Raw genomic sequence first — 24100 nt, forward strand, 5'->3', positions numbered from 1 at the left:
CAGTGCCGCGGACCAGTGAGCTCGCGGGGAAGCGCGGCAGCTCCGCCCCGCGGTGTCCGCCCCAACGCGGAAGGTGCGGAGTCGCCCGGACCCACATCACCGGCCCGGCCACCCACTTGCCCCCATGGCCGCCACCGCTCCGCTGCGCGACTGCCAGGTACGCGGAGGTTGAACCCGGCCGGGCCCCGCGGCCCCGGCATGGCTTGGCGCTCGGCGGCGGGGACGGGACCGACCTGCGCGGGACCCTGGATCCTCCGGGGAACCGGCCCCCGAGGGACAGGCGAGCACCTGGGTGCAGGAAGGGACCAGAGTACCCTCCTGTGGGACCCCAGCGGCGCGGTTCGGACCCCGCGGAGACCCCGAGGCCTATAATGCATTAGCCCCAGCCACTGTGGCGCAGGAGTGTCTCTTTCGGACCCTCCAGGGTGGGCAGCCTGAACCCATTTTGCAGATGAGGAAGGTGAAGTTCAGAGGAGCCAGGGTACTTGCCCCCCAGCCATGCAGCCTGAGGAGCTGCCCGCTGTGCTCAGGGAGTAGAGGACATTTTCCTTCCCAGGGCGGGGTCGCAGGTCTGTGCACCCCGTCGGGATCCAAAGGGCAGCCCTAACAGTGAACAGTTCTAACGATCTCTAGATCTTTCTGCTGACAGACTTGTAGGTCTGAATCATTTGATAAAGTGGGGAGAGGAGAGGTATTGTTGCTGTGCTTGGCAGATCTCGTGTTTGCCTGCCAGTTGGAAAGTCCACCCTGCCCGGCCAAGCTCTCTAAGGCTCTACCCCTTTTCTGTCCCCCTAGACCTCCCCTCAGCCAGACCAGGGACTCCCGTTTCCTGAGTGCTCCCCTGGCAGACACTTCACAGTCACCCCGTGCATCCTCCAGAGCCCCATTCGGGGCCAGCGAAGGGTCTGAGAGAGGATGTTGCCAGAAGGCCCACAGCTATTTAGGGACCCCTGGGATTTGCATCAGGATCTGCCCCCTCCCACCCACAACTCGGCCTCCTCTGCTCTGCACCGTCTATGAAATCTGAGAGTCCCTGCCAGCCCCACAAGGCTGGCTCATATGGAAACCCACACTCACACGATGCGAGGCATTTGGAGATCTTCTGTGCTTGGGGGTTGGGGTTCACATTTATGGCTGGAGGACTACATGGAATAAAGCCCTGAGAGTCTCTTGTTGCTGTGTGCAGGCGTGGAAAGATGCGGGCCTCCCACTGTCAACCGCAAGTAACGAGGCCTGCAAGCTCTTTGATGCCACCTTGACCCAGGTATGCCTGCCGGGCAGTGCGGCGGCCTCTCTAACGGCCGGTGGGGAGGTGTTTAAAATTACCAAATGCTCTTAACTGATTTATGTTTCATTTTTAAATGTTCTGGCCCGTCTCACAGCTACATTTACTTACACCACGCAATGAACGGTCCTTACACAAGTGCAAGACAATACTCCGCACCCCCATCCAGCACGGCTTCGCTTAGATTTACGGCCAGACTCACGTGTCGTGTGATGTACTCTCCCAGGAAAGCCGGTCAACGGTGACCACGAGCAAGGGTGGCACTCAAGGCCTCCTAAGCCTCACCTCTTTATCAGCGCTCTTGTTTTATGAACAGTGAAGCTCTCCCGCCCCATTCCTGCCCGAATCTCCTGGCAAACTTGGGTACAGGAGGGCCCACATGGGGGACCCAAACATGCTTCGTAATGCTTAGAGGCCCCGCAGCCAACAGCTTGCGGAGTAGGGGATGCTGTTTTCAGTTGGGTGATGATGTTAGCAGTGGGTTACAGCGCAGTCTATGTACTCCGGACCCTGGTGCATGGGAACGTGTTGGAGACAACCCATGGCGGGGGTGAGAGGTGCCCCCAGGGTCAGGCAGACAGCGATGTTTATCAGGATGCTGACTCTCCCCAGGCCTCCCTCTATGGTCTGCTGAGGGTTTGATATGGGGCCCCTCCGCTTTGGGCTTCGGCCCCTGGCTGGGGCTAATTTTTGAATATACCACTCTCACCTATGGCCGCTCCAAGACCGCCCACCGTATCACCGGTAATTTCTAACACCAGTGAAGGAGCCTGTAGTTTTAGAACTAGGAGGGTCTCAAGAGGTAGGGTCTAACCACTTTGTTTGACGGTGGGGAAACCGAGGCTCAGAGAGCTGCGCTGACTCCTGCAGTGAGGCAGATGATGAGTGGGGTAGGCCTGGGTCTGTATACACCGATGGGAAACTACAGCCGGGTTTATCATGAGCAGTGAGAACCCTGCCTACGAACTCCATCCACACAACATAAGGACCGAGGAAGCTTCTAGAAACATAAGTACAAGAAACAACCAGTGAGATGCCGTGAGCTTGCCGAAGGACTCCACTGTGCTCATTTGAACTCTGTTTGTGCCCTTCCTGCACGTTTTGGCCCCAGTAGAGCCCCGGATTTGTTACAAAGCCCGTTCCTCAGTGTAGCACAGTCCTTCCCCGGACCCCACCTGTGTATCTTCTGTCCCATGTATCAGCATCTCTGGGCCATCCTGTGTTCGAGCGTGGGCGTCTCTGCTCCAACTCCTCCGTGTCTTATTAATACACACTCTGCTAATTCTGTGTAGATGCAGGTCAGACATTTGATAGGACACATTTTTTGTTTTGTTTATTTTTGAGAGAGAGAGAGGGGTGAGGAGGGGCAGGGAGAAGGGACAGAGCATACGAAGTGGGCTCTGTGCTGATAGCAGTGAGCCTGACGGGGGGCTTGAACCCACGAACCGTGAGATCATGACCTGAGCTGAAGTCGGACGCTCAACCGACTGAGCCACCCAGGCGCCCCTGAAGGTCTTTTTGGAAAAGAATGAATGAACAGTAGGAAGGTTCCAATTGTGGCGTCCGATTTTGAAGCCCCCTCTCATGGCTAAAGAAGTTGATGTTCGGGGCAGGTCACCTGTCAGGAAGAAGCTTTCTTTAGATGCTTCTTTCCTGAATATGGGGGCCTCACCCGCCCTAGAAAGTGTGCCTTGAGTTACGAGTATTCAGGCTCTTCACATGAGACCAACCCGGGTGCAGTTCAGGTCATGAAATACTTCGTTGTCTAGAGAGAAAATCCAGATTCAGACACATGCCTTCCTTAACATGAACTAAGGACTCCCTGGGGACAACGTTGTTTTGCCTTTTCTATTTCAGTATGTCAAATGGACCAATGACAAAAGTCTTGGTGGCATTGAGGGCTGCCTGTCAAAGCTCAAAGCAGCAGATCCGACCTTCGGTGAGTGATGCTGTCCCCGGGTTGAGGAGCCGCGTCTCGTGGGTCCGAGCGCTCTCTGACTGAGCGACTCCACTGGCCTGGGGAGGGCAGGCTGGTGGCAGTGACCAGGCTGGCCTTTTTCCCGGAGGGAGGGCAGCAAGACGAGAGCCACTGGTAGGCTTGGCATAGCACTGCCTTCGTAGAGATGCCAGGTTCCATGTAAGGCATCTTTCTTTTGAAAAAAAAATTTTTTTTTTACATTTATTTATTTTTGAGAAACAGACTGAGACAAAGCATGAGTGGGGGAGGGGCAGAGAGAGAAGGAGACACGGAATCGGAAGCAGGCTCCAGGCTCTGAGCCGTCAGCACAGAGCCCGATGCGGGGCTCGAACTCACGAACTGTGAGATCATGACCTGAGCCGAAGTCAGACGCTCAACTGACTGAGCCCCCCAGGCACCCCTGTAAGGCATCTTTCTAATTTTTTCCCTAATTGTCAGGTCTACAGGGAAGACACCGGTCCTATTTCTCAGGGGAGGAAAGAGAATGAGAAACGTACCCCAAACCACTCAGCTGGTAGTTGGGTGGCTAGGACCACATGAGGCTTTCTGTTTTCCAGAGCTGACCTAGAACACCAGAGGTGGCTCCTGGGGACTTTTAGGACACCAGTGAGGCTTAGCTCGAGCATCTGGGCCACCAGGGCCTAGTGACGGAGGCTGGCATCACAGACAAGCCGTGTGCGCAGAGGGGATGGGGAGGTCAGCCCGGTGCATTTCGGAACCCCAGGAGGGTGGCCCCAGGAGGGGTGGGGTTCCAGGCCTGGAGGAAGGGCTGAGGAGGGCAGGGCAGTAACCACCGTCCCTTTCCATGCCACTGTGGCCAGCTCCCGCTGAGGACAGGATGCACGGGATGGGGGAAGAAGGAAGCTGAGCCCAGCCTATGGGGGACCAGGAGCCAGGAATGGGCTCGGGCTCTCTGAGCAGACCTCGGGCCCCAGGATAGAAATGGGGGCCACATGGGTCGTCCCAACACTCTGGTTGGGTCCTGGGTCTCCGGCCTCGCCAGTGACTGAGTTCCAAATGCCGGTGGACCCCGTGCCTCTGTCAGGCTGGGGGCTGGGAAGCTCAAGGGGGACCCGGGGGTCTGCAGACCTGCCAGCAAGGTTGCTACAAGGGCACAAGGCATACCCTCCCCTGTCCCCCCCCACCCCCCACAAAGCTCTCCGCGCATGAGTGGCTGAGACAGACTGTACTCCAGGGACCAGCTCCCCCTGCATGGAGCATCTCCTCAGCAGCCCCCTGGAGGCCCGGCGTTGGTGGTAGTGACAATATCAGCCGATGAGGGAAATTAGGGCTGGGGGGTCGTGGGAGCCGGCAGGCAGCCCTGACCAGTTCACCCAGTGAAGGAAGATGCTCCAGACGTTGGCAGAATGCCCTTGTTGGAAAAATATTTGCGGAGGTACAGCGTGTCTCTAGGGCTGCTTCCGCTCCTCGTGAGTGGCGAGGGCCCAGGCTGGGTTCCCCACTGCTGTGGGGGGGGGGGGGGGCGGCGCACAGCCGACCAGCCGCCTGGCCTGCCCCTCCAGGGATGTGGGGTATTTATTCCTCACTTGAGGCTGGGCAGGGCAGGGCTGGGCAGGGCGGGCAGGACAGGGCAGGGCTGGGCAGGGCCGGGCCGAGCTGGACGCCCTGAATCACCAGCTGCTGCTTTCCAACCTTTCGCCAGCGATGGGCCATGCCATCTCTAATGGCCTCGTGCTGATCGGCACCGGAAGCTCCGTGAGGCTGGACAGGGAGTTGGACCTGGCCGTGAAGACAATGGTGGAGGTCTCCAAAACACAGCCGCTGACGCAGCGGGAGCGGCTGCACGTGTCTGCAGTGGAGACCTTTGCCAAGGGGTGAGGGCCTCCCCGGCCGTGGCTGGCACCCTGAGACCGCGCTGGGCGATGCCCCGGGGGCTCCTCCGCCGCCCTTGGGAAGCGGGACCAGGGGTGGGCTCGCCCTGCCTCCCGTGGCCATCTCTCAGTGAAAATCACATCCTGCCCGTCTGCTGTGCCTTCACTTGACTGCAGAACGAGAAAACAGTTGGCTGGGATTTCCAATTTAGCCTCCAGACAACTTTCCTTCTTTAAATGAATTGGGTGTTATGTTTGTGACAAAAATGATAGGACCACGTGACAGAAACGTATGAAGGAAGAGAGCAGAAAGCACTCGCCCTATCCTCGCCCCGACATACCCTCGCGGACATCTGTTCACAGCCTTCCGGGTTGTCCCCCCCCCCCCCCCCCCGTCTCCCTTGTGGCCACGGCTGTCCCCCTGTGTTTCATGGTCCCGCAGCCCATCTCTGGGACAGCCCCTTGCGTCTGCGCCGCCAGGGGAGATGCCCCGCACAGCTAGGCGACCTGAGCTGGCGTCTCATGGGTTCCGAAGCAGGAACAAAAGGGGCTGAGTCAGTGGCAGGTGTCGGCACGGGGGTGGGCTTCCCCCCCAGCTGGCTCCCCCTCACACAGCTGGTTCCCGGTCCCAGGGAGATTGCCTTTGGCAGCCCGTTAAACCAGTTTTTTTGTTTGTCTGAATTCCAGAGTAAAACTTCCCACTGGTTTTTCAATGTTCTGAGCCACAACCTAACATGGAAACTTTTTTGTGCGGGTGTACGTAGAATATGTTCCCTCTCTCTCTCTCTCCTGTCTCTCTCCCCACACCCCATCTCTCTGTCTCTCTGTCTCTCATATATATGTATATATATTATAACTATACAATATATTATGTACAAATATATTTATGTAAATATAAATATTTAATACAGAAATATTTATATAAATATATGTTATAATATATAATTGTATATTACGTATAATATATGTAATTATATATCATATATTTAAATACATACATACATATTTCAGACTCTGGCAAGAAACGATGCCTTTTGCCCACCACACGTGTATGAACTACGTGTTCAGCGCTGCTGAGAAATCTCTCTTTGGCTTTCAGGAACTTTTCCAGAGCCTGTGAACTATGGGAACAGATTCTCTGGGACCACCCAACAGACATGTTAGCCCTAAAATTTTCCCATGATGCCTACTTTTACCTGGGCTATCAGGAACAGATGCGGGATTCTGTGGCTCGGATATACCCCTTCTGGACGCCCGACATCCCCCTTAGCAGGTACGTGCCAGCTGGAAATCACGTCGTTTCTTTCTTACTCTCTCTCTCTCCTCTGTCCGAAAAGCATGGCAAGGCTCCGGGCCTTGCCCTGGAAACAGTGAGTCTGCTGTGGCTCTTCTCCAAGTTCTCGAAACTGAAAAGATCTCTCTGTTTGCTCTTCCTCCCATCCTGTGAACAAGGCAGCGGCATGTGTATCGGTCAGCCCAGGGTAGTTTTTGCTGCGGTAACAAGCATCCTCTGGTTCTCCAGAGGCTTGTTTCTCACACATGCTACACCCCTGTCGTGGGAGGGCCCAGGGCTCTGCACCCCTTGTCATTGTCTCCCTCCTACATCAGAGTCCCAGATGGTGAAGATGCTTTCTGGACACATTGGTCACTGAGAGAGAGAGAAGAGGGCACCCCTGAGGGACTCACGGTGGCAAGGCTTACGGAGGAAGGGCCACCCTGCCACTCCCAAGTCATTGGCCAGAGCTGGTTACCCCCCCCCCCCCCCAGGACACCAGGCAGTGGAGCTCTGCTGTGTGCTCGGGAGGAGAGGGAGGCCTGGAGTACCTGAGCGGTACTCCCTCCCGTGTGATGGCTGCACAGAATTGCCTTCATTGTGTCTTACTCACAGGATGGTTGTGAAAATCAGACAGCCCCGTGGATTGGAGAGCTGGGTTAGGCAGGGTTCTCTATAGAAACACAACCAGTAGGGTATGAATATCTGTAGCTATATTATTTACATGTTTATACGGGGCAGGGATTGATTGATTTTAAGGAATTGGCTCATGCAGGTGCAGGGACTGGCAAATAAGTCTGAAATCCACAGGATGGATGGGCCAGCAGTCTGGGGAGTCCATGTTGTAATCTGGAGGCAAAATTCCTTCTTCTGAGGACCTCGGTCCTCTCTCTTAAGTCTTCAACTGTTTGGACGAGGCCCACCCGTATTATGGAGGGTAATCTGCTTCACTCAAAGTCTGTAGATTTAAATGTTAATCACATCTGAGAGATACCTTCATAGAAACATCTAGATAGTATCTGACCAAACAACTGGGTACCATAGCCCAGCCAAGGGGACACATGAGAGTAACCATCCCAAGAGCCTAACAATACCGGGCACACCATAAGCATTCAATGCATGTTTCAAAGTGGAAGGTCAAATGACCCCAATAAATATTTAAAAACAATATTTAAAATATTTAAAAGAAATAAATATTTAAGGGGTGCCTGGGCGGCTCAGTAAGTTAAGCGTCCAACTTCGGCTCAGGTCACGATCTCGTGGTGTGTGAGTTCGAGCCTCACATCTGGTTCTGCAATGAAAGTGCAGAGTCTGCCTAGGATTCTCTCTCTCTCCCTCTCTCTCTCTCTCAATAAATAATAAAACTTAAAAAAAGAAGGAAAGCAGTATTTAAAAGAAAAGTCTGGAAGCCCGTGTGCTAGAACACTGCAGCTATGAATCGTGAGAGCTAGACTTTGTCACTATGCGCGGTAGTAAAGGTAACACCTGAGTCACCAATAGAAACTCTGTTGCTCTTCCTTGTTTTCGTGGGATCCCACAAAGCTACAGCAAACTCTGCCTCTGGCACGTGTGACTGGCCTGGCGCTCAGTGCTGAGGATCACAGACGAGCAATATAGAAATGGCAGTGTGTGCTGATTCAGTGAAGTGTCCCGTCCCGGGCCGGGCCTGGGCCAGGAGCGAGCGGGACAGACGGGTCCTGGCCGCTAGGAGCTGGGGTCTGGGGAGGAGCTGTCCAGCAAGTACAGGCGGGGCTGGGCTGGGGGTGTGCACGCCGCTGGCCGGCAGAGAAGCCACTGCCAGCCTGTGCTCACCAGTACTTCCCAAGGGAGGTGTCCCGGGCTGTGCCCCCAGGTGGGTGTCACCAGCCGGACAGGCAGGTGAGGGCCCTTGTCGTCCTCAGTGGAGACAGCGCGCTGATGCTTAGGGGGTGGGCTGTGAGTCGCAGAGGGGCCCGCTGCAGAGACGGGGTTTGGGGTAGACGATTGTGCCGACGCTGGGGGGTCACGGCGCTCCCCACTGATCAGCAGCGTCCAGTTGCTGGGAAGCCTGGTGCTTGGGGTCGTACCTGGAGGGGGCGTGCGTCCGTCTCCTGGGGCTGCCGGGACAAAGTGCCATAGACCGGGCCGCCTAAAGCGACAGTCCAGAGGCCACAAGTCGGGAATCCAGGCATCACCAGGGCTGTGCTCCCTCCAGAGGCTCTAGGGGAGGCTCCTTCCTCGCCTCTCCGTGGCTTCCGGCGGGAGCTGGTGATCCTGGGTGTTCCTTGGCCTGCAGCTGCGTGGCTGCGGCGTCTCTTCTGTGTTCACGTGGCTCCATCCTTTGTGTGTGTTTGTACGTCCCTGTCCGAGTCCTCCTCTCCTTCCTCTCGGGAGGACATCCGTCGTTGGGTCTAGGGCCCACCCTCGTCCCGCAGGACTTCAGCTCGATGGCGTCTGCAAACGCCTGCATTCCAAATCAGGGTCCGTGCTCAAGCATCGTTTTGGGGGACACGGTTCGGCCCACACTGAGGGTTGCACAGTCCACTGTTGTTGAAGACTTTTTGTTTGTTTCCTCTCTGTTTTTTTAGCTACGTGAAAGGCATCTATTCCTTTGGATTGATGGAAACCAACTTCTATGACAAGGCAGAAAAGCTTGCCAAAGAGGTAAGTGGGCCCTTCCCCTCAGGGGTGGCGTCAGGCGGGGCAGAGCCCACACGGCCCCCCTCCCCGCCCCCCCACTCTGGTCCGGTTTCCTGAGAGACCCTGGGGAGGACTCATATTACCAGCAAGGGCAGCTGGCCCTCCCACAGTCCGCAAACTGCCTCCACGGGCCAGGAAGGTGAATGAGGCCCGGGGAAGCTGTGTCCACCTCTCCCTCGGGGCCCCGTGCAGGGCCGCCCCAGGCTCCCCGAGCTCTTGTCTGTCTCTGTCCAGAGCTCCACGGTCGCAGACAAAGGTTGCCTCCGGGTGGCCCCTGACCCGGGGGCCAGGGTCTTGTCGGCCAGCTCTTCCCTCGACCTCTGCCTCCCCCCAGAGGGAGGGAACCATGGTGAAGGGTGCAAAGGAGTGTGGTTTTGCCAAGTGCCTCCTGTCGGGCCGGGCCCTTCCCGCCAAGGGCCGGCTGGTACCAAGGTGCATGGTGGACGCCCCTCACCAGCGGACCGGGACCGAGCAGTAGGCCGCGGCGGTGGACTTGGGGCTCGTGGTGTCCTCTGTGGTCCTCGGAGGCCGTGTCCTCCAGCCCCTCTCCTCACAGGAGTGGAAACGGACCCCGGGAGGGGCTGTCGTGCACCCGGGGGCGCCCTGGGCCTGGCTCCGTGACAGACACCCACTCTAGTCTGCTCATCCCCTCCGCCGCGAGGCAACACTCTCCTCGCCGTCCAGACGAGGGGGCCACGGCGCAGAGAGGCCACGGCTGGCAGAGTGTGTGCTCACCGGGGCCTCCTGACCCGACCACCATCCGTTAGGCTGCCTGGACCAGACGCGGCTCCCCCGCGTCCCAGCCAGTGTTCCTCCCCATAGACGTTGCCCTGGTTGCCCACAGCACCCCTCCCCCGGAGGCAGCCTGCACCCTTGGGGGGCCCAAGCGGCCATGAGGTTTCTGAAACCTGTTCTGGTTACACAGATGGAGCCCAGACTTGAGCGCAGGGGGACGGTTCCATGCTCCATAGCGGTCTGGGCTCCGTGGCCTGAGGGAGCAGGGCACGCTGTCCAGCGGGTCGGCCACGGGAAGGTGCCCTGAGCGCTCGAGGGCTGTCAGACTGGCTCGAGAAGCCAGAGGGCAGACAAAAGGTGCAGGCTGACGCCCCACCGGGAGCAGGACATGGTGGAATGGGGTGTCCTTTCTCCTGCTGTACCCACTCGTGCGGGTGCCACGCTCTGAGCCCAACACCAGTACACCCGAGGTGATTACTGGGCAAGGTCATGCTGTGACAGTGACTGCCAGGCCTCCAGGAGAGCGAGGGTGGGCTGCACCAGGCTCCGCTGGAGTCTGGAGAGGCCTCACGGTGGTGGTGGTGGTGATGCTTGGGCCTGCGAGCTTCTGCGTGCCAAACCCCAGGGGCCCCGAGAGCAAAGGGCTTCAGGCAGGGGAAGCACAGCCTGCTGAGCTCAGGAAGCTTGGAGCCACGTGATAGGCTGAGGCTCAGGGCGGATGGGAGCGGGGCGGGCCCTAGGGCAAAGGTTGGGGGGACAGGCAGGGCGGGTCGTGCAGTGCCTCGTGGCTCTGTCCCAGGGAGACTGGGGAGGAAGCTGGAGCCCCTGGTGGAAGGTGGGGCCTAATCTTGGCCGTAGGTCCGGCCACTCCCTGCCCTGAGCTGTGCCCCGCAGGAGAGCAGCACACTTAGGGGATCCCTTCTCAGGACGCCCCCTCCCCAGGTCTGCGCGGCCGTGCCCCTGCAGTCCCCGAAGTGTCCTCGTCCTGCAGGGCTCTGCCGAGGTGCCCATTGTCCCCGAGGACACCTTCTTTCTTACAGCGCCCCCACGTGGACCGGGCAGGCCCGTGCAAGCAGCGGCGGGGAGCAGAGAGGCAGGCTTACCGGGGAAGACCCGTCTGCCTAGACCTCACAGCAGGTGCCAGGCCAAGGCCTCTGCCTCTGTGAAAGGCACGGGGCACCGAGGCAGTCAGTGGGGCTGGAGGAAAGAGCGGCCTGGTGTGCAGGACCTGGGCTCGTGTGGATTGTCCCCTGGGCCACTTTGAGCCTCAGCCTACCGCTCTGTGCCTGGCACTTAGGAGGTGCGCAGTAAGCATGAGCTGAACACAGGACTAAAAGAAAGCTACAAGGGGGTAGGAATCACGCCCCGTGTCCTGCCCCCCTTGCTGGTCACCCGGCAGGCTCCCCGGTCACGTGAGTGGCTGTTGTTATTCATAGCAATCCCGTCAGAATGAGCCCGGGCTGCCACACGCGTGGTCATCCACGAGGGGCAGCCGTGAGCACTCGGCAGTCTGCACAGCATTCACACACGCCCACCGCGTCCACTTGATCTCCAAGGCCAGCCCCGAGGGGATGGCGGCATTGCTCCTCACCAGGGGGGACAAAGGCCCAGAGAGGCTGGCCGGCAAGTTGCAGGTGACTCGGCCGCGTGCAGGAGGCTCTGGGGCCAGGAGGATGAGTCCTGGCTTTGGAAAGACCCAGCTGTGGTCTTTCAGCCTCCCTGAGCTCAGTTCCTCACCTTTGAAATGGGCGGTGAGATCCTCGCTGGTGGCATCCTGTAGATGGTCAGCGGGGCTGGACTTCGGGGTCACTGCTGTTTTGAGGCAGGGCCCGGTGCGCACGCGCTCCAGCAGCTCAGGCCCCTGCTCCCCACGTAACCTGGTCACCAGGCGGCCTGACTAATCCTCGTGACCTCCGACCATCTTCCGCCCCCTCCCCACGTAGGCTTTGTCCATTAACCCGACAGACGCGTGGTCGGTGCACACCATCGCCCATATTCATGAGATGAAAGCAGAAATCAAGGATGGATTGGAATTTATGCAGCACTCAGAAACCCACTGGAAGGTACGATTCCTGTCGATGGGTCATCTGCCTGGAAAATTCCGCCCATCCCCTTGGGTTAAGGCTTTAAGGACAGAAGTTACAGGCTGCAGCTTAGTTCTGGGGGAGCTGGGTTGTGTCGAGCCGCAGTGTCCCCAGGGACCCACAGGGCTCCCCGAAACCTGCTGGTGTTTTGCAGGTGATTCTAGAAGATTCTAGAATCTAGAATCTAGAATCTAGAAGATTCTAGAAGTTTTGGGCCGGGGCATTTGGTGTAAAGGAACGGGTCAGAAAATGACCGAGGACACAAGAGCCTGGCACGGGGGAGAACCGTAAGAACCCTGAGCTGTGTCTTACCACCAGCCGGCTGGCTCAGCATGGAACCCACGGGTGGGCTCGGGGAGCACGCGGCGCAGCCAGGGGCCGATGGGGCAATGATGTGCAGTCGGCTCCCCTAGGCAGATGCTGATAGTGTTTGCGAGAGTGCTGAGTCTGGGGGAGGAGCAGCAGCTGTGTGGCCATATCCTCTGGGCTGAGGGCCAGGGGCTTGCCCAGGCAGAACCGAGGGAGGCCAGGGAAGGCTTGGGCCAGGGCCTTCCAGCACATTCCATTCACATCCCTCCCCCAGACGCTGCGATTTTACTGGGTGTTGGGTGTTGGAGGCCTGGCTGGACCCCAGGGCAAGAAAGTGACCCTCTGAGCCTCGGTTTCCTCATCTGTATACCTGCTGTTGTAACAACTGGGAAGCCCCCAAATGAGTTCTCCTTGGTGTTGGTTCTAGACATGTGTAAAATGAGGCAGCCCAGTCTGGCCGGGTAATGCTTGCATCTGTCCCCTGCTGTGGCTCCTGGCAGCCTCTGGCCTGGCAGGACAGTCTTGCTTTAGATAGTGTGGCCTGGGACTCCCTTTCCTCCTCCTCCTGCCCCAGACTGGTGCTCAGTCAAGATCCTACCCTGGGGACCCCACGGAGAGTCCAGCCCAGACTTCTCTGTCCTCAAAAGGCCTGATCAAGTGGAGTGAGCAGCTTCCCAGCAGCCCATGAACCACACCATGATAGGGACACTCTTAGGGATGTGGAAACCCAGAGGAGGCATCCAACCCCCCCTGGACTTGAGGGTGAGCTGGTCACGGAAGGCTTCCTGGAGGAGGCAGCCCCTGAGCTGGGTATTGAAGGATGGCTAGGAGTTTGCTAGGTGATAGATGGGGAGGTGGAGGGTATTCCAGCCAGACTGAGCAAAGACACCGAGGCCTGCAGGGGCCTGTGAGGAAGAGGGGACACAGGCAGCCTGGGTGTCGTCCAGCAGACGTGGGCCTTGGAGAAGGTGTTGTCAGTTCCTCTTTCCGGGAGGTAGAAGGTGGTGTCCAGGTAGAGGAGGAAGTGTTCGCGGTAGCCTCACAGAAGGGTTAGTGCTCACGATGGGGCCTGCAGACTGCCAGTCGTCAACCACACCCCCCCTTCCTTGCCGGCCTCGCCAGTTCCTGAGGGGAGTCCAGCCCTGGGCTCATTGATCCTCGCGGCTTTGTTGGGATTTGGACACCCCGGGGGCCTCGGCACCTGTTTGTGGATCCATCGCTCGTTTTCTTGAGGCTTGAGGAGCAGGGTGACCTCTGTGTCAACCGTCCTCAGAGCTGACGGGGACGTCGGGGCACAGAGGTGCCCGGCACAGGCCGGCCTCAGCATGGGTGCCCGGGAACGTTTCCCGCACTCAAGGTCGGGGGACGGTCCTGCACTGTCAGAAAACCACAGCTGGTATTTTTTTTTCCCACAGGCTGTCAGATTTTTCTCTAATTCTCTCATTTTCCCCCCCAGGACTCTGATATGCTTGCTTGTCATAATTATTGGCACTGGGCTCTGTATCTGATTGAGAAGGTAAGCTGGTTAGCTGTCTTATCCTACAAAGATGTCCAGAGAAATAAATATTTGTCTACCTTTTGCTGGTTCCCCGGGATAACAGTTTGGGTTTGCACGTTTCAATGGTGTCTGGTGTAACAGAGCATTAAGGTTTTCAGATAGCTCTTCAGGCTTAAACTCCGTTAGGTGTTTTTCGCTGTGTGGACGCGGAAGCCGTGTAAGCCGCATGTAATTTGTGGACACAATTTAGGTCAAGTGTCCTCAGCCGCTGGAGTGAACGAAGCCTCCACCCCTCAGGCTGCACCTGAATGAGCTGTGAGACCCTCCAAATGCTTGGTTCCAGTGAGAGTGAGGGTGTGGGGAACAGCCTCGCCCCCAGGGATTCTGCCCCTCGGTCCCCTTTGTACGGGAGCTTCTTACAATGGTGCTTATCGTGGAGGAAATCTAGAAGCTCCCTAAAAGCCCAAAGGAAAATGCTCAGAAGTTGAGGGTCCGCGGTGACACAGAGATGCAGTGACACAGTGTGTGGAAGAAAGCAGTGGCCCCCATTGAATGTAAGACAAGGAAAATACGGGGGGGAAAAAAAGACTAGAAAAATAACATGAGAAAGCTCATAAGAGTCTGACAAGCGCAATGGGGACAATAATGCTTCGGCAGAAACTGTCCCCTTAGCAGCAGAGGCGCCAAGAGCCCAGAGCAGAAGTGGTTCTCCTAACCCTCTGGGACACTGCCCCTGCCCCCCCCCCCCGCCATGGGATGTGCTGGGGTGGGGGGTGGGGAATGGCTTTTCGGCCCATTTCTCATATTACCTTTCACCTTTGCTACATTTCACCTTTGCTACATGTTTTTGTTTTTTTTAAGTTTATTTTGAGAGAGAGAGAGAAAGAGGGAATGAATGGGGGAGGGGCAGAGAGAGAGAGAGGGAGGGAGGGAAAGAATCCCAAGCAGGCTCCTGGCCATCAGTGCAGAGCCTGATGCGGGGCTCAAACTCACAAACTGTGAGATCGTGACCCAAGCCGAGATCAAGAGTCAGACGCTTAACCGGCCGAGCCCCCCAGGCGCGCCTCCCGTTTGCTGCGTGTTGATCACGGGACCTTGATTCTTGATTTTTCCAGGGCGAATACGAGGCCGCGCTGACCATTTACGATACGCATGTAAGTCTACTTTCGCACCTAGTTTGGTTGAGGGCAAAAATTTGCCTTTTTAGTCTCTAGCGGGTGTTTGAGCCCGTCAGTATTGTCTCAGCCAGAAACAACAGCTGAAGCAAGAACTCACCTCTTGTGTAAGGCCTGCTGGGGTGAATTCTTGCCCCACGTAGCGGCGTAACCCGTGACCCAGATGGGTCAAAGACCCTCGGGGACTCTGTGCGCCGTGGGCGCTGGTAGAATGACGCATCTAAGTTGGTCCTTTCTGGCATCCCGGGCTTTTCTCTGGGCATTTTAGATTGCTCTTCTCTGGTAGAATCAGTGATCTGCCCACGGGAACTTTTTTCACTGTAGCAAAATATGTACGAGATTTGCATCGGGATCATTTTTGCGCGTATGGTTTGGCGGCCCTGGGTCCATTGACTGTCACCACGGCCTGTCTCCAGAACTCTTTGGTTTCTCCGACTCTCACTCCGTGCCCGCTGAACACTAGCTCCCACCCACCCTCCTCCAGCCCCTATGTGTGCCTTTAAGAGAAAACCAGCCTAATTCACGGCTCCTGGGAACCCCTGGGCAGACTTTGAAACAGGAGACCGGGGTCACAGAAGTGCCTGGGGCCCAGGGCTCTAGACCCAAGGAAAACATTCAGTAAAGTTTCTGTTGAGTCTTCCTGTCGAGTGTTATGAGGATTGTGTAGTGAGAAGTGAAGGGTGACTACTCAAGTGTCATGAGGGACAGGCCAGCCGAATGCTGACCTGGGAACTGGTGACGCAGCCTCCCACCGGCGTGGCCTGAGGCTGGGGACCAGAGGTGACAGATGCTGGCCCGGCCTCCGCTGGAGGCTCCTGTTCTCCCTTCTTCGGGTTTCCAGCCCGGAGCTGCCACGGGCCCGGGCAAGGGGATGATCCTGGTAGTTGAGGCAGAGGGGCGGTGGCGGGGGCTCCTGTTTGCTGAGGACTGGCTCCGTGCAGGCCCCACACGTGGCCCATCCCTGCGGCCCCTCATGTGCCCCCCCCGCCCCGCCCCTGTCTTCCAGATCCTCCCCAGCTTGAAGGCCAGCGGAGCGATGCTGGATGTGGTGGACACCTGTTCCATGCTGTACCGGCTGCACATGGAAGGTAGCCCGGTCTGCGTCCTCCCCTTGCGCTCCTCTGCCCTCTCCCCTCCCACAGGACGAGAGGAAGGGGACCTGGGCCCGGAGCTGGGCAGGAGCTGATGATCGGGCCACTCGGGGCCCCGCGGCAGGCCCAAGTGGCTTGCCCATCTGTGGGCCTGGGGGCCGGCTCTGCCGTGGCCTTCCAGCCCGGCTGAGGCCCCTGGGCCCCGTGCCTTTCCCACGGCCTGCCCACCGGACCCGCAGGGCACGGGCAGCACCTGGCCACCTGTCTTTGGGTGCTGCCTCCTCTCTCAGAACAAGAGGGGTGACCGTTTCTCAACTCCCTGGGATTTCAGAGAGCGAGGTTTCTCAACATTGTCATCCCACACTCTGCAGGTAGCCGGTTGCCAGATGCTTCTCCCTTTCCCCTCGGGCCCAACCTGTATCCGCTCCAGGCCCTGGGTCAACGGGACGATGTGGGGATGAGACCTGGGCAGGGCAAGCTGTTTCCGGAGGGTTCCAGGAAGGCCTCCTCGTGGAGGTGAAATGTGAACCATGGAAGGGTGTGCAGGGTTTTGCCAGGCAGGGATGGGAAAGGATATTAGGTGCAGGGAGCAGCCTGTCCACTGCGCCCAGGACACAGAAACCGGCAACCTGCTACGGGACGAGTGACCGAAGAGCAGGGTCAGTGTGGTCCAGGCTGAGAGGCAGCTGGGGCTGAGCTCGGGTAGGCCGAGGCCAGAGCAGAGGCTGCTACTGCGTTTTCCAGGCCAGCTCACGATGCTCAGATGGTAAAGCGGCAAAATTGAAAGCTGGCCTGTCGAGGGGCCTGGAAGAAAGGTGGAATCCTGTTGACCCAGAGACCCTGTGAGCCCTTTGCCTGCAGAGGCAGGGCTTGAAGCCGCCTGGAACTCTCTGGGGACCCTGCAGCCTCTCACCTTGGTGCACGTGTGGGGGGCGGCTCAGAGGGACAGAGGCTGGGAGGCACAGTCGTGGGGCCAGGGGCATGTGGAGGCAAGACAAAGGACACTCACTCTCCCACCACAGAGTGGAGACTCAAGAGACCTGTCCGACCTGATGGGCCGAGACAGAGGTCAAGGGCAACATCTCCCGAACCCCTTCGGGAGGTGCCCCCAAGAAGCAGGAAGAAGCTAGTAACTTCCGGGAATCGGGAGGTGCTGCTGGGGAGCGGAGAAGGGTAGGGGCTGTCTGTAGAGTTGAGAAATCGAGACACGAAGGTGGGAGAATTATTAACTGAGCAGATTTTTATAAAACACCTTGTATCTCTCAGGCGTCATATGTAACCATAGGAAGAGTTTTATTTTATGTATTTTTTTAAAGTTTATTTTTGAGAGAGACTAAGAGAGAGCACAAGCAGGGGAGGGACAGAGAGGGAAAGGGAGGATCTGAAGCAGGTTCTGTGCTGACGGCACAGAGCCCGACGCGGGGCTCGAACCCACAAACCGTGAAATCATGGCCTGAGCCGAAGTCGGACGCTTAACCGACTGAGCCACCCAGGCGCCCCCAGAGGGAGAGTTTTAAAAATGGTTTTGGGGGTTGTCAAAGGGGCCAGAAACTTCACTTACTACCCTTCAATAGATTAATTTGTTTACCTTATGAATCTATTGCTTTTATAATTACAAGAAGTTAACATAAAATGGGCCCAAAGGCCTCAGTATGAGGCCCGATGCCGCTTGCTGGCCCCGCTCCCCTGCCCAGCCTCTGGGGGGTGTGGGGGTACAGGAGGCCCCCGCGCAGGACGTGCTCATACAGAATGCCAGGCCTGTGGTTTCTTCCCCGTGTCCTCAGGGGTGTCCGTGGGGGAGCGGTGGCAGGACGTCCTGTCGGTGACCCAGAAGCACAGCCGTGACCACATCCTGCTGTTCAACGACGTGCACTTCCTGATGGCATCCCTGGGTGCTCGGGACCCCCAGACCACGCAGGAGCTTCTGACCACCCTGCAGGATGCCAGCGAGTACGCACCGCAGACTGGGCCCTGCTGAGAGGGCAACAGGGTACTGGGGGCGTGCCGAGGCTGGCTCCGCCCCTGCCCGCTGGGGGTGCTGGGGGCGGGGGCCCCCTCGGGGAGTACGGCTGTGGGGATGCCGTGGGGGGGGGGCTGCTGCCACACGTGCGCCCCGCAGGCGTGTGCTCCCAGGTGGATGTATCCCACGGGGTACACTTGCTCCCCCCGAGAGATGGGGGCACGTCTCCCGGCTGGGGGTGACAGCATCTGTGTCATGGGCACAGCCTCCCACGGGGGACATGGTGAGGCCCCAGAACCAGAGAGACCTGCTGCTTACAGCATCTGAGATTCCGGACTGAGCCTCAGATCTCTGCTCTGAGCCTCAGTTTCCTCATCTGCAAGCTGGGGACAGTGGCAGGAGAGGGAGGTGCAGTGACACGGTCATACAGCTCCCCGGCACAGCTCCTGGCATGGGTGGGAGGCCCCGGGGATCCCAGGGCCCAGGGTCCTCTGCAGCGTGGGCCACCGGGGATGTAGCTGAGCCCTGCCTGTAGGGCAGGAGCTGCGGGAGGCATGACCCTTGGTGGTCTGTCCTGGGGGCCACGCGCGGGCTGGCCACCGCCATGGCCACTGCCCTAGCCCTCCTCTCAGAGCTGTGCTGCAGGGACCGTGGCCTGTGGCCGGGGAGGCAGCTTCAGGAGAGGTGTCCGCCGTTGGCTGTCTTTTCACCACAGGGAAGGCCTGGGGAGCCCACCAAGCACTTGAGTATTTTTTTTTTTTAATCTTTTTAATGTGTACTTATTTTTGAAGGAGAAGGAGACAGAGCATGAGCGGGGGAGGGGCAGAGAGAGAGGAAGACTCAGAATCCGAAGCAGGCTCCAGGCTCCGAGCTGTCAGCACAGAGCCCGACGTGGGGCTTGAACCCACAGACTGAGATCATGACCTGAGCTGAAGTCGGACCCTCAACCGACTGAGCCACCCAGGCACCCCGAGTATTTGATTCTGGCTTTTAAGACAGGCTTAGAGCCGGCCGCTGCCTCCATGGCTGCAGGCCCTGTGACCCAGACCAGCGGCCACCTGAGGGCCAGCAGGGAGACAGGGGCCGTGACAGCCGTCTGCCTCGGCCCCGGGGCCAACTCCAATACCAGGCCTTTACCTGCATCGTCTGCAAGCCTCCTGACAGCCCCGAGCGGTTGGCACTGTGTCCCACACTTTACAGATGAGCAAAGTGAGGCCAGAAGTTGAGGGGCCTGCCTGAAGTCAGGTCGCTAGTGAACAGCAGAGTTCAACCCAGGGTTGAGAGAACCCCCTCGTCTCCCCTTCCTGGCCGCTTCTCCTCCGTCGGCTCGCCCGACCAAAGGACCTGCTGTGTCAGGCCCAGAGCTGGGGACACCCTCCCGTCAGGACGCCTGAGTCAAGCAGGGAGGCATCTGTGCTGTGACGGGCAGTGCAGAGTGCCCTGCAGGTGACCGAGGGCACCTTCTCCGGCTGGCAGGTCCCCCGGGGAGAATTGCCAGCACCTCCTGGCCCGTGGCGTGGGGCTGCCCCTGTGCCAGGCCCTGGTGGAGGCCGAGAACGGGAACCCGGACCGTGTCGTGGAACTGCTCCTGCCCATCCGCTACCGTATCGTCCAGATCGGAGGCAGCAACGCCCAGGTGAGCCTCTGGCCACACCAGCAGCCTGGGTCCGGCAGGGTCTCTCGGCGTGGGCGCCCGTGGTGCGGGGGTGTCCTTACCATTCGCGTCCCCTGGGAAGTCTGCCCCTGAGAACAGCCCTGCCCGCAGTGGGGTGGGGGCTCCCGTCCCTCATCCCACGTTACAGGAGCCCAACCTGCCCAGTGACCTTTCAGAGAGACGTCTTCAACCAGTTACTGATCCACGCGGCCTTGAACTGCACTTCCGGCGCCCACAAGAACGTGGCTCGGTGAGTTCCTCGCTCACACCCACGCCGGGCCTGGGGACGTTTCTGAGCATCGCTCCCTCTCTCACCGGGGTCTCCCCACGGGCTTCCAGCTTGCCCTGAGGCTCCCACCTCCCACCGCCCGAGGCTACGGGGGGGCTTGGCCAGAGGGGGTCCACCCCACCCCCAGGCCGGTCCTCCTGCCCTCCCCTGCCCACTCCTCATTCGAGCCTTGCTGTAAGTTGCCCAACACGTCCTGCCGTTTCAGGGTCCTGGGCCTTTGCACATGCCGCATCCTCTGCTGGGGACGCTCTTTCTTTCTCATGGGGCTGACTGTGCTGGGCTCCAGGAGGTGGCGGGGGTGGTTGTGTCAGGCAGACCCAAGGCCTGGCGGGTGGTTCTTATTTCTCACGTGGGAAGTAGCACTAGCAACTATCTCTTACACACACACACGCACACACACACACACGCACGCACAATGGGGCCGGGGCAGGGCACATTGCCCTGAAGGCTGTGGGGTAGCTGAGCTGGTGGGGAGTTAGGGAGAGAGGATGTCCTGGAGAAGAGACAGTTGAGGGGAGGCCCGAAACCAGCGGGTTTGACCAGACCCATGGTCTGGTTAGGAGGAGGGGCTGGAGGGTTAGGGATGTGGGGGCGGGGGCGCCCCCAGAAGAAAGCTCTGCAAAGCCCGGCCCTCACTAACAGCCTTGGAACTCCCACACCCGACTCGCCTTGCCCCACATGGGGCAGCCGAGTTCCATGCTGGTTCCTGCACCAGATCTTCTACCTCTGGGGTGAGATGCGACCCCCACCCCAGAACACCGAAGGGAAAGGGAGGAAGGGAGGAGCTGTGGGTGGGTGTCAGGAGACCCAGTGAAAGCCCTGCGGTGAGTCCCGGGTGGCCTCTGGCGGAGCCGTGGAAGTCAGGTGGAAAGCCCGAGGGTCTGAGCGTAGGCTCAGGCGGTGCATGCTGGGTGAGCCCCAGCTGCCCCAACAACATTTCCAAACGGGGCAGTGCAGGTGTTCTCAGTGCTGATGAAACAGGTGTACACGCTCTGGAATCGGTTAAGACTCTGAAGCATCTTTGGACACGCGTGGTTCATAAAAGCCACACCCCTTTCTTTAGAGGACAGATCCCTTAGAGAGTTCCAGGTCCCGGTGTGGGTGCGGGTTGGCAGGGAAGGTGAGGCCCTTTGGATAGGAGGGCTGAGGGCTGGAGCAGGGGAGCTGGGGCAGGGTGGGGGCCTGCCATGGTGGGTAGAGGATGCCCTCTGGGCTGGGCAGAGGGTACTATGCAGCAGGGGGTCTGTCCACGGGCGAGCTGAGGGGGAACGGGCCCCACAGGCAGCCTGGAGCCCGTGGGGACCACCAAGGGCCACCTGCTGCAGCCAGGGTGACAGGCTCGCCTCCAAGTGCCCTCCTGTCATTGACAGGAAGCTCACGCCCCTCCCCTCCAAGGTGGAGATCCTGGGCCCCCTGCAATGGCGTCCCCACCCCTAGGGCCAGGCCCAGCCCCTTAACCCCCCCTCACCCCACGGAATCACTCTTGTCAATTGTTTGGGGGTCCTTCCCTTAAACGATACTTGCTTTGTTCAGACTTGCCTCTCCATAGCCACTGGCCTTCCCAGCGGGCCTCATGCCTGGCTTCCCCTTGACCCCCACGGTCCAGTTCTACCCTCTTGTCTGGTGGAAGGATGGGCCCTGGCTTCCTGAGGCAGATGAAGCCACAGTTATGTGCTCACCCAGCTACGTGTGTCTTGGGGACAGCGTCAAAATGTTCTCCAAACACTGGACGTTCTGGTTACGCACTGGAGTCCCTACCTTCTCATCCTTGAACCTCCCGCGCCTGGTTCACCACCTGGTCCCCCTGCCAAGGTCAGGCCTCCTGCTGCTGGGCTCTGTCCCTCCTGTCCCCTCTCTCCGGTAGCCCGGGAAGGGGAGCAACTTGCTTTCTGCTCATCTCAGACCCAGGCCGAGCTGCCTGTCCTGCCTTGGGGCCCGGGAACCATCAGGCCCCACATCCTTCTAGAAGATTCCACCACAGACCCTGCCCCTGTTTCCACAGGAGCCTCCTGATGGAGCGTGATGCCTTGAAGCCGAACTCACCCCTGACCCAACGGCTCATCCGAAAGGCTGCGGCCGTCCACCTCCTGCAGTGAGCTAGGCCTGGCCCCCTCCCTAGCGTCAGATCGGCTGCCCCCTGGCTTCTAGGGTTAGAAGTGGCTAGAGCCCGTTAGGTGGTTCTGTTGAGTAATTTTGCAGCTTTAAGCAAAAAGCCCTGTAACCAGCAGCGTTACAGGGAGCGGGGACACAAATCAACTTTAAACACGAGTCAGGATCTTTTCGTCCTTGTTCAGGGCTGAGGGGCAGCCTCAAGCAGTTAGAACCAAACTAGTTTTGTTTCCACTTGCCTTGCAAACTGTATCTTCGCAGGGCACTCCCGCATCTCCTGGTGTTCAAGGGTTGGAAGGCGGGGTTGGCTGGAGGCCAGCGCAGCTCAGGGAGGACAGTCTTCCACACAGCCCCTGGGGACCCCCTCCCCCAGGCTGCCCCTGGGATAAACCCTCACCTTGTCTTCCTCATATTCTAGATCTGTTGTCCCATCTTTTGGTTGAGGGCACCCATGATGGGGGAAGTGACTTGCCCGGGTCACAGCTAGTGGAGGCCCTAAGATTCGCCTTGGGCCTCCGCAAGGCCTGACCTCACCGTCTGTGGGTCCCCCAGCTGCCCCCCCCACCTCAAAGAAGCACAATCATGTGGGGGGCCCTCTGCTGTCTCTGGAGAGGTCTGTGAGCTTCCCAGGGGGCTTCAGTGGTATCGATCAAGGGGCCTCGGGTATGTGGTTTCCTTCGCCAGCTATGACTTTAATCATACGAGTGCACAGGCACTGAGTTGACACGCTTTCTGGGGTGTGTGGATTGAGCCCAGGGTTGCCCTGTTGTGGCAACAAACACACAGCACTGTGGCCCGTGGCTTTACCACGATCCGAGCCGGTTTTACAAATGCTGCCTCAGTCTCAGTTTCCCCCTTTTCTTAACCTGGCCCTTAAATCAGGGAGTTGCTGATTTCACTGGAATGCACCCGTGAGGGGCGATCCTGGCCCCTAAATGTTTCTCAGGTTCCTTCAGTGTAAACTGACATTAGGGAGGGACTCAGGCAGGGGGCAGGTCTCCTGGGAGGCAGTGGAGGCCTCCAAATCGATTAGACAAATTTTCTGAGATTAAAATAAATTAGGTAATCAGTTCCTTTGACTTGCTGGTGACACCTTTCCACATGTCCCATGTGTCAGGCCTGGGTCATGGGGAGGCAGGCTTCTCCTTGAACTTGGGGTGTGGGTGGGGCAGTGAGTCAATGGGTAATTACAATAGGATTTCGAGAGGGGTGCCGTCTCTACTCGGGAGATAGAGACACATTCCAAAGGCGAGCCTGCCCTCCAATCCTGAGCTGTCCCCTCCTGCCGGATGCCATGACACAGCAGGCTCACACTCCATCTGCCCTCCCCTCTCCTGGTTCCAAACAAGACGCAGAGTGGCTGGGGAAGGCGGAACCCGGGTCTCTCCTCGGAGATGCCCTCCACTTGTGTGGGGCAGGCTGGCGAGGATGCCCTTTCCTCCCCTGCTGTGACCTCCTCAGGTCAGGGATGGGATCTGTCCCAGCACCACCCAGCACTTGGCCTGCACTGAGGACCCGTCAGGGAACATTGGTGAATGAACCCATGAATGGATACATAAAAAAATGAAGCAGAATCTTATTGGGGGAGGGAAGAAATGTGTCTGATGGGCAGGCCCACGATAGGACAGATGGAGGACGATACCGTTTAGACTCGGCAGCAACAAGCTATTGATAATTGGTGCTGATACTGAGCACCTCCTAGGTGCTGACACGATACAGGGAGAGGAGCATCGGGAGTGGGTGTTGGGGGCGCTCACCCCCTGCAGACAACCCCAGGGCTGTGGGGACCTGACATCTGGGCCAGGCACCCCCTGAGCTCTTGCTGCAATTGTGCAGGGGGTTGAGTCAGGCAGGCCTAGGCCTTAGGGCCCTTGGTTGAGCACTGGTGGCACGAGACCAGCTGTGTCTTACCAGAGGCCTTGGTAGGTGGAGGGAAGCCTGGGGCTCCCGGGGTTGTGGGCCCAGCAAAACCAGCCTGCCTGAGGGTGTGCAGGACCCCGTAGAGGCAGCTGGGAGAGGACGTGACCCTGTGCCCTCCTTTGAGCCCCTCTTTCTATCCAGACCTGGAGCCAGGGCCATTCCTGGACCTCTCTGTTCCTTGAGCCAGTAAATTCTCCTCTAAAGCCAGCTTGAAGCTGGTTTCCTGTTT

The 24100-nt window shown here is 58.6% G+C and overlaps 1 protein-coding gene across 2 annotated transcripts; it reads left to right on the forward strand.

Moving 5' to 3' along the window:
• The first annotated feature begins 35 nt into the window (after window positions 1-35).
• TTC38 (tetratricopeptide repeat domain 38) lies at window positions 36-23023 on the forward strand. Of its 2 annotated transcripts, none has more exons than XM_042993544.1 (14): window positions 36-157; window positions 1187-1264; window positions 3143-3224; window positions 4927-5098; window positions 6195-6368; window positions 8936-9011; window positions 11726-11845; window positions 13632-13691; window positions 14789-14827; window positions 15855-15936; window positions 17724-17889; window positions 19376-19535; window positions 19702-19803; window positions 21845-21950. In XM_042993544.1, exons 1-14 carry the CDS (start codon window positions 125-127, stop codon window positions 21863-21865), a joined length of 1365 nt encoding a protein of 454 aa, XP_042849478.1. In that variant the 5' UTR covers window positions 36-124; the 3' UTR covers window positions 21866-21950. The 2 variants fall into 2 exon arrangements, with proteins under 2 accessions (XP_042849478.1, XP_042849477.1); XM_042993543.1 differs by having other exon boundaries at window positions 38-157; window positions 19730-19803; window positions 21845-23023.
• Window positions 23024-24100: the final 1077 nt, after the last annotated feature.

Source organism: Panthera tigris, chromosome B4 (assembly GCF_018350195.1).
Source record: "Panthera tigris isolate Pti1 chromosome B4, P.tigris_Pti1_mat1.1, whole genome shotgun sequence".
NCBI classification, from domain to species: Eukaryota; Metazoa; Chordata; class Mammalia; order Carnivora; family Felidae; genus Panthera; species Panthera tigris.

Excerpts from the sequence above, each read along its gene's own strand:
- TTC38 (XM_042993543.1), top strand. The coding sequence starts at position 125 with ATGGCCGCCACCGCTCCGCTGCGCGACTGCCAG. Across the intron at positions 3,225-4,926 it reads AGCAGCAGATCCGACCTTCG|CGATGGGCCATGCCATCTCT; the intron begins GTGAGTGATGCT and ends ACCTTTCGCCAG. Across the intron at positions 9,012-11,725 it reads CAGAAAAGCTTGCCAAAGAG|GCTTTGTCCATTAACCCGAC; the intron begins GTAAGTGGGCCC and ends CTCCCCACGTAG.